This window comes from Chrysochloris asiatica, unplaced genomic scaffold, assembly GCF_000296735.1.
Source record: "Chrysochloris asiatica unplaced genomic scaffold, ChrAsi1.0 scaffold00307, whole genome shotgun sequence".
Taxonomy (NCBI): domain Eukaryota; kingdom Metazoa; phylum Chordata; class Mammalia; order Afrosoricida; family Chrysochloridae; genus Chrysochloris; species Chrysochloris asiatica.
Genome location: NW_006408825.1, coordinates 2,752,440 through 2,762,023, shown reverse-complemented (window position 1 = coordinate 2,762,023; position 9,584 = coordinate 2,752,440). Strand labels below are relative to the sequence as shown.

Here is a 9,584-nt window from a genome sequence, read left to right as displayed (position 1 = left end):
AGCTCTTCCCCAGTCGCATTTTGAGTATCTTCCGACCTGAGGGCTCATTTTCTGGCACTATATCTGACAGTGTTTCTCTGCTATTCGTAAGGTTCTCAGAGACTGAAGATTTGGAAGTAGTTCGTCACTCTTTCTCCCTTGTCTGTGTTCGTCTATAAGCTCATCTGAAACCTGTCCACCATGGGTGACCCTGCTGGTTATTTTAAATACTGGTGGCAGAGCCCTCAGAATCATAGCAGCTCACAAAGCCACCACAGTGTGACAAACTCCCTAGCCCTCGGGATCTGCAGAGTCTGTTGGCCAGTTGTCCTGTCTGCTAGAAATGCGTGTCACCCAACATCACATGGATAACGGGGTGGTTCTGTCATGCTCATTCTGACCAGTGCAGGGCAGACACAGACTTGAGTCTGGACACACAAGAGGGCATTGGACGGGCTTGCAGGCCCCAGCCTCTGTGGAAACCCATCTGTGCCCCATCATACCGGACACTGGTGAGATTTTTCACTCGTGTTCGTACTTGGCTCTCCTTCTCAAGACTGATTTCAGTGTCTCCTCTCTTCCTGTGCCGGTGGTGGCTGCGCCTCAAGTTTCCAGACACACGGCCATGTGCACAGGCTGCCTTACGTCGCTGTCTCTCCCCTCCTGCCCCGTGTTGGGGAGTGTGTGTGCTTACCTCACAGAGTGGGCCCCAGTAGGCATTCTCACGCTTGCTTGCAGTGAAACAAGCCCCGTGTGGCCTCTTACAGCACGTGTGTGTCAGGTGATCCATCTTCGCTTCTGAGCTGAGGTCGTTCACTTGCCTGCTGATGTAGGCACGCAGAGCTCAGCACGGTCGGCTAGGCTGGGTGCCTCTTTGTCTCGGTTGCTGTGTTAATGTAGTGACTGTGTCCCTGTTACAGCTGCCGGGTAGATCTGCGGAGACCAGAGGAGCTATGCCATCCAGCCCCACAGACCCCAGTGGTGGGAAAGCTGGGCAACCCTCTGAGGTGGACAGCAAACCACCCAGTGAAGTGGGCGACGCCGGCGTAGTCCCCGGAATGGAGGATGTGGAGAACGATGGCAAAAAGAGGGATGGCGTGTGCGGGTAAGGACTGGGCGTGTGGGGTCCCCCTGGCTCCTCAGAGTGACCGTGTCCCCGTCCTGCCCCTCTGGCCAGATTGGGCTGAGGACTGAGTGGAGCAGGTGCTTTTGGAGTTTGAAACATGCCCCGGCTGGGATTTTTCTTCCTATTCTAGCCCTCCTCCTTCAAAGAAAATGAAGTTGTTTGGATTTAAGGAAGACCCGTTTGTGTTCATTCCTGAAGACGACCCATTGTTCCCACCGATCCAGTAAGCGTTAACTCAGCCTTTCCACGCTCCTCTTAAAGATGCGACGGGCAGTTGAAGCGTGCCCCGGCTGTTGGTAACCGGGCTTCCTTCTGGGATTAGTGGGCGCTCTCTGGCTAGGTGCAGCCCCTCCCTTGGTGTAGGCCGTCAGCTGCCCCCAGCCAGGTCATCCCTGAGGTGGGCCTATGGACGCAGAGGAAGTGGGGCCAGGGGGCTGGGGAGGCATTCCACAGGTAGAATTCTGAGGTCTGGTCTGTCTGTCCCTTTACTGGTGACATATATCTGTGGACATCCCCAGTAAGGAGTCTTGGGAATGGTGTGGGGTCCCAGAGGTGGGATCAGCACAGGAGGCTTCAGGTGAGGCTGGGTGGCGAGGGCGTGGTCATGGTGATGCACTCCGACCCCCCCCAGTGTCAGTGGTCTGGAGTCTGGGGGCAACCAGGACCCCCGCAGTCTGAGGTGGCACGTGCAGACGACGGCGCTGTCTTGTCTGCAGGAAGTTTTACGCCCTGGACTCCTCGTTCCCCAAGCAGAACTTGCTGACACGCACGACGGAGGGGAAGAAGAGGCAACTGTACATGGTGTCCAAGGAGCTCCGGAACGTGCTGCTGAACAACAGCGAGAAGATGAAGGTCATCAACACGGGCATCAAAGTGCTTTGTCGCAGCAACGGCAGCGAGGAGTTGGACTGCGCCTTCCGGCTCGCCCAGGAGGTAGGACTAGGCCATTCCCACGTTACAGGTGTAGGAACCCTTAGACTGGAGCAGGACACGGCCCCCACTGCGCCCCCACCTTAGTCGGGACGTGGGCACTAGAACGGGGGGCTGTGTGCTGGTCCCCAGTTCCCCGTCTGTTGGAGGGCCTTCCTGTCTGGCCCGGGGTGCAGCGCCTGGCGCTGGGTGACTGTGGCGTGCTGGCCCCTTCTCCACAGGGAATCTACACGCTGTACCCATTTATCAAGTCGAGGATCGTCACGGTGTCCATGGAGGACGTGAAAACCCTGTTAACCCAGGGAAACCCGTTTTTCAGAAAACTGAGCAGTGAGACGTACAGCCAAGCCAAGGACATGGGTAAGCGTTGGGGGTTGCTTTTCTCTGTCGTGTGTCTCAGTACAGTGTTACTTTCCTGTGATAGACCTGCACGGTGAACCACAAGGTTGATGGTTCAAACCCACCAGCTGCTCCTATGAAACTGGGGTCACTATGAGTCAAGCCACATCTATAAAATTGGTGTACAGAGGAGCCCTAGTGGTGATGTGGGTTAGGTGCTGGGCCTGCTATCCACAAGGTCAGCATCTCAAACCCACTGTCCGCTTTGGGGGCAAGATGAGGCTGTCTGCTCCTGGCCCGATTTGCAGTATCGCAATTCCTGTGTGAGGTGTCATGGGTGGGAATCAGTGATGGCAGCGGGTGCGGGGTTGTAGAGGTAGGTGTACAAGCGTCCTGGATTGGGCCTTAGCGGTCTTAAGGGTCAAAGCATACTTGGGGAGCCCTGGTGTGGCACTGTAGGATAAACACTGGACTGCAGGACTTAGTTGAACCGTGAGATCAGCACTTCAGATAGCAGTTGGAATCGACTCAGTTCAAGGAAAGATGGGTCCCATTCCGTGGCAGTCGGCTTCCCTACAGGTTACAAAGTGCCGTCAACTTGATTGGGACCCACCCATACGAGGCCCACTGTGGTGTGTCTGAGGAGTGGCTGGCTGGTGGGTTTGAACCACCACCCTTGTTGTTAGCAGGCTAGTGCTTACTGTAGAGCATCACACCAGGAGTCCTCTGCTTAGATTACAGCCACAGAAGCCCTGCGGCCACCTGTAGTCACCACGAGCTGGAATTGGCTCGGCGGCAGTCTGTCTGCGTCTGTACTTCTCCGCTAGTCCCACTGTGCTGTAGACAGTGCATGGGCTTAATGCCAACCCGGAAGTGCCTTGGACGATAGGTCTGGCAAGCTGTGTCCCAAAACCGAGTAGGCGGCAGCCCTCGGGGGCACGCTTCTACCCTGATACCCGGAGTGGCCAGGAGTCGGGATTGATTCCACAGCACTGTTTGGTTTGGTTTTACTTCCTGGGCCCTGGTGGAGTCAGGATAGTACTGGGTACCCTGGGTGGGTCTGGGCTGGTGTCCATCCGTGGGCCTGGCTGCTCTGGCCAGCCTGACCTGAGGACCATGGCTCTGCTGTTCGCCTGCCCTGCTGCCTCCACCTCAGAACCTTCCCTGGGAGGAGGAAGGCCCTTTGCCGAGGAGTTCCCCATCCTACTTTATGTTTCTCTACTGATTGCTCGGGGTTCTGGCTCAGTCTGAAGCCAGCCACATAAGTGTCCTGGTGTGGCACTATAGAAAAAGCCCTGAGCCACAAGGTCAGTGGGTCAAACCCACCAGCCCCTCCCAGGAAACCATGTACACAGGGTCGCTATGGACCGGTGCCTGCAGCTCTGTAATCATGTGTCTTCCTTGTGTTTAAAGTGAGACAAGAACCCTGATGTACAATAGAGGGTATGTGACAGGATTGTTGATAAGTGCTGTTGAGTCAGTTCCGACCCATAGCAATCCTGTATAGGGTTTCCGAGGAGCAGCTGGTGAGCTTGAACCGCCAACCTGGCAGTTCAAATGGCTTTGTTGTCTAGCGTGTTAACCCACAGCACCATACCAGGAACCTTTTTGTTCTCTTTGAATTCCATATTCCAGATGACTGTGTTACAATTTTTTACAATACTTCAGTGTTGCCTTTTCTCGGAGCTGGAGTTAGATGCTTAATAATGAATTCAGAGACTCACCTTAAATCCTGGTTTAATTTTGGATTGGTCCTCCTGACTGCATCCCTGGGCCTTCTGCTTGCTGCTGGCCTCATGTTGAGCAGGCCTCTTCTCTGTCCAGGGCCAAGGATGACGATTGTTTTTATTCCTCAAAATATTTAACCAGTGCTGGGCCTCCATACATGCTCAGCAAATAAGTCACATCCGTAATGGGACGCTTGGCAAACCCTGTTTCTCTTCCAGTGAAAGGAAGCATCGTCCTGAAGTATGAACCGGACTCTGAGTGAGTGAGCATGCATTTTGGGTGGGGTGGACCAAACACTGGGACACTGGGACACTTAGTGTGTGGGACTGGTGTCCTGTGGGGGGTTTGGTGTGGGTGAGCACACGTCCTGAGTGGGGTGGTGGATGCTCTGTGTGAGGTGGGCAGGGACTCTGAGGCAGATCGTGTATAACGGTCTGAATTACAGGGTCCTGGACTAGTTAGATCTGAGGTAGCCCTGCAGCATCGTGAGCATAAGCTCGGACTACGTGCACCTTTACTGAGCGAACAGTGTGTAGGTCTTAACTTGGCATACTTGAGGTTCCACATTTTGTCTGGCACAGTAAACATGCAGGTCAGGGCTTCTTGTCATCTTTCATCTGTAGCATTGGTGAGCTGGTGGTAGTCACACTTGAGCATTGGCGTGTGGGGTCATTGGTCATCGAATCCTCACAGCAGCCCATTTAATTTGTAGGAAACCAGGGACCCTGCAGTGCCCCATTGTCATGTGTGGATGGCGCGGGAAGGCCTCGTTCCGTACCTTTGTGCCCAAGAATGAGCGGCTGCATTACCTCAGGATGATGGGCATCGAGGTGGTGGGCGAGAAGAAGGAAGAAGGGGTGATCCTGACCAAGGACAGTGCCACTGGCCCTGAGCCAGCAGAGACTGAGGTGCAGCCAGAAGAGGCTGGTGGTACAGAGGGGGCAGCGGGCAGTGACGCAGCTGAGGACGGCCTGCCACAGTGAGGAGGCTGGGTCCCCCTGACAGCGCAGGTTGGTCAGGGACGGTGTTACCACGCTGCATCAGTGAGGGGCCCAGGGACAGCGCGGCAGCAGTGCCTGGTGGCTCGGACCACAACCAGGATGGAGGCAGGCGGTTGGTAGCCAGAAGCTAACGGAGCAGGCAGAGCGGCGTTTGGCTCACTGCGAGTCCACGGAGCCCCAGCTGCTCTGAGACCTGTTCCTTTCAGCCGTGCTGGAGTTCCGTGTCTGCTGCTGCTCCTAGACCTTCGCCAGTAAAGTCTTACTTTTACTTCTGAAGACATCAGATGAGTCAAGCCCTTTTATCATGCTGTATTGGTCATAAAGCCCAGTATTTTTAAACCTGTATTATTTATAGAGAGAGTCTATAACCTTATGCACTCTTGGAAAATCGTCCTGTGAGCTTTAACGAAGGCTGTGGCCTGGTCAGGCATGGGGCTCAGATGACGTCGGTGCCTTTTGCAGTCGGGTCCAGTGAGGCCATGTGACCCGTGTTCCTGAGGACAAGGGTTTTTTATGTGCTTTCCCCAAATGGAATGCTTCACAGCTTTTATTTTTAATGTGGGACTTGGGGTCCTTCCTGGGTATTGGTAAATAAAATTATTAATTCTAAGGTGTATCTGTGTTTGACTCGTGTTCTTACTCTTGAGGAAGCAGAAAGATACTTGTTACTGGCTCGATAGAAAAGTTAGAATTAAAGCATGCCAAAACATACCCGCTCAGAGCAACCCTATAGGATGGAGTGGAACTTCCCCGAAGGGCTTCTGAGACTGTCTTTATGGGAGTAGCTGTAGGCTTGAACCATCGACCTTAGTGGTTACCTGTGTAGTGTTTAACCCCCTGCACCACCAAGGCACTGTGCTCGCTGTGGCTAGTAAGATGCTGGTGAAGGCGGCAGTTGGTACAGCAGTCCCTCACGAGACTCCTCCAGCATCCTCCCGGGAGGAAGGCCAGGTACTGAGGGGCCGCACGGCAGCGAGGTGGAGATGCCTGTGTACACAGCTGTGCCTGTGGGTGGGGAGAGCAGCCAGGTGTCAGGATGTGAACAGTAGGCCTTGGAGCGTGTGGGTGAGAACAGGACCATGTCCCTCAGGGACGGCAGTGCCCAGCAGGGCCCAGGTGGTGTACACAGACTCGGGGCTCAGCACCATAGCAGGCAGAGAACGTGTGGCAGCAGTCACCGATGTCACCTTAAGACCAGGTGTGCTGTGTCAGCAGCCCTAGACCACCCTCTGCTTCAGTGGTCTGAGTCTAGTGTGGGTCATCACTCCCAACCCTGACAGGACTGAAAGGATGAGGCATGGGCGAGCCCTGGGGAAATGCAGTGCAGACTTAGGAAATTTCTTCCAGGACATGTAACACTCCACAGAGGAGCCCCTGAGACTCGGGTCCCGGGACACGTACCACTGTCCACAGGGGAGCCCTGAGACTCGGGACCCACCTCACAGCAGTAAGTAAGGGGAGTAGTCCCTGGTCTGCTGTTGGCTCTGCATGCCCACCTTTCACCTCCCTCACTTGGAAGACATGAGGTTCTGTGTTGGAGAAGCAGGGTGCTGAGGGCCCTCAGCAGCCTCAGGAGACCTAGCCGAACCGGGACCAGGCCAAGCACTACCCATACTTCCCTATAGACGCTGAGATGACTGTTTCAAGTCACTGAATTCAGGGCCACTGGTGAGGCAGCAACTGATGCCCGCTGTGGTCTCTGTTACTCAGCATGGGCACGGGCAAGTTCCCAGCACTTTTGGGTGTCTGTCTGCTCACAGGCTACAGAGAGGGGCTGCCCCATAGGGCGTTGTGAGGAGAATGTGTGTGCTCACAGCAGCAGCTGACGGGTATACCGGTTTCTTTTTATGCCGGAATAAAACTTTTGCATCGGGCAGTCAGAGATGCATGGAATGAGCCAAAGTGTTTTGTTCCGCTTTCGGCCCCCGTGGTAGTCCGCAGTACCAGCAATAGCTCATGCTGACACCTGGACCAAATCACACTCACATCAGATGGGATGGGGTTATCTTGTGACGGCTTGTCTCATGTCTTCGGTGGCAGAGCAGTACAGGAGACGTTTGTAGCAGGAAACTTAGAAATGAGTAAGTGGCGGTTCAAATCCACCGGTCGCTCTGCAGGAGAAAGATGAGGCTTTCTGCTCCCGTAAAGATTTACAGCCTTGGAAACCCAATACAAGGTGGCTATGAGTCAGAACCAACTCCACGGCACATAACCAGCACCACACCTCACTATGGGCTGCAAGAAGAACAAAGCAATCAGTCTTAGGAGAAATAGAACCAGAGTACTCCTGAGAACCAAGGATGGCGAGGTGTCAGCTCGCATACTTTTAAGGCATGGTCTTGTGCAGCAGATTTGCGTAAAAAACTACATCGTTGGATTTCTTGACTGCTGCTTCCATGAGTGTTGATGGTTTATCTGAGCAAAATGAAGTCTTTGACAACTTCAGTCTTTCTCCATTTACCTTGATGTCATTTATTGGTCCAGTGGTGAGGATTTTTGTTTTCTTTACATTGAGGTGCAACCCGTACTGGAGGCTGTGGTCTTTGATCTTTATCAGTAAATATTTTAAATCCTCTTTGCTTTCAACAAGCAAGAATGTATCATCTGTTAATTGAATTGTTAGGTCTTAACTGACCTTCCTCCAATCCTAATGCCATATACTTCTTCATATAATCCAGCTTTTTGAATTACGTTGTTGTTAAGTGCCTTCGAGTCAGTACCTACTCAAAGCAACCTTGTATACGGTTTCCAAGGAGCGGTTGGTGATCCTGAACCACTGGCCTTGCGTTTCAAAGTGATCTTGGAGTCCAGCACATTAGCCCCACAGTACCACACTGGAACACAGGCCTGACACACACCTATCCTGATTTAAAACTACTTGATGTTCCCTTGTCTTGCTTGAACAACTGCCTCTTGGTCTATGTATGTGTAGGTTCCTCATGAACACAATGAAGTGTTCTGGAATACTCATTCTCTGCTACGCTGTCCAGAGCTTGTCATGATCCACACAATCGAAAGCCTTTGCCTAGTCAGTAAAGCATAGGTAAACATCCTTCTGGTATTCTCTGCTTCAACCAAGATCCATCGGATGTCAGCAAAGATATCCCTCGTTCCACGGCCTCGTTTGAAACCAGCTTGAACCTCTGACAGTTCCTTCAGTGCACAGTTGCAGCCATTTTTGAATTAGCTTTAGCAAAATTTTACTTTAATGTGATATTAATGATATTGTCTGATGATTTCTGCATTCTGTTGGGTCACCTCTCTTCCACACCATTGGCCGTCATCTAAGATGGCTGTCACCATTGTCATTATGTGCCGTAGAGTTGGTTCCAACTCATAACAACCCTGTATAAGGTTTCTGAGGTTGTAAATCTTTACAGGAGCAGAAAGCCTCATCTTTCTCCTGCGGAGCCGCGCATAAGGATGAGAACAAATACAGATTTCCTCTAGCCAGTTGGCCAGATAGCTGTCTTCCAAATTTCTTGGCAGAGATTGAGTGCCTCCAGTGACACATCAGTTTGTTGAAAGATTTCAATTTGTATCCCATCAATTCCTGGTGCCTTGTTCTTTGCCAATGCCTTCAATGCACTTTGGACTTCTTCCTTCAGGATCATTGGCTGTTGATCATATGCTACCTCTAGAAATGGTTCAACAATGACTATTTCTTTTTGGTTAGTGATTCCGTGTATTCCTTCCATCTTCTTTTTTTTAAATGTTTTACTGTGAATTATGTGATAGCTTACATGGAAGAACATTAGCTTTACGTTCATCCTATTGTATATAGTTTCACTGCCATGGTTACAATCCCCTCCATGCATCATCACCCAACCAAAGGGTATACCCTGCAAGCCTGCTCCCTGGTCGTCAGCACAGAGCCCCTCTCCTTCTCTGGGTCTAGAGTCCCCAGCTGCTCCAAATCTCCACGTCATCGTCTCTGCCTCCATCTCTGGCGTCACTGCTTCTCTGGGTAGGGTCCTGCTCTCTGCTCTTCTACCTTGATGGCCCCAGGTACCTCTGCTCCTAGACTGAAATGTCAATCACTGCTCTCCTTTTGCTACAAAACGTCTACCTTTACATTTCCAACCCTCACAGTCAGTCCTGATGGCAATTATTCGCTATTTTACTACAAGAGACCTATCCCCATCTCCTTTACATCAGCCCCGCCCAGAGAGATTGGATACTACTCAGTGGAGAGTCTACCTTCCTCCACACCCTCTGCTCACTCTTGTAAGCCAGTCACTTCTTGCCTTTGCAGACCACCTCCCCCCCCAACACCATTTTGGGTACCTAATGTCCAAGTTGCCCATCCCTGTCTACCCTGTGTATGGAGGGGGTGGGAATGATCCTCACTGTACAGATTTGTTCCAGCTTTTGAGCTACTACATCCATAGGTGAAGGTCAAGTCCATCAAATTGTATCAGGTTACTCTTTATTTCCTTTCTTCTTCTAGTTGAGTTCTGATCATCCAGCCATTGAAGCCA

The 9,584-nt window shown here is 52.1% G+C and overlaps 1 protein-coding gene across 1 annotated transcript in view; it reads left to right on the top strand.

Annotated features, from left to right (window-relative positions):
* NSUN2 (NOP2/Sun RNA methyltransferase family, member 2) overlaps nt 1-5,085 on the top strand; it is a 26,409-nt gene extending 21,324 nt beyond the window's left edge. The window contains exons 13-18 of the mRNA XM_006874968.1: nt 900-1,084; nt 1,236-1,328; nt 1,822-2,038; nt 2,257-2,395; nt 4,321-4,360; nt 4,815-5,085. Coding sequence (XP_006875030.1) covers nt 900-1,084; nt 1,236-1,328; nt 1,822-2,038; nt 2,257-2,395; nt 4,321-4,360; nt 4,815-5,085 — 945 coding nt within the window. The remainder of the gene's footprint in view (nt 1-899; nt 1,085-1,235; nt 1,329-1,821; nt 2,039-2,256; nt 2,396-4,320; nt 4,361-4,814) is intronic.
* Nucleotides 5,086-9,584: the final 4,499 nt, after the last annotated feature.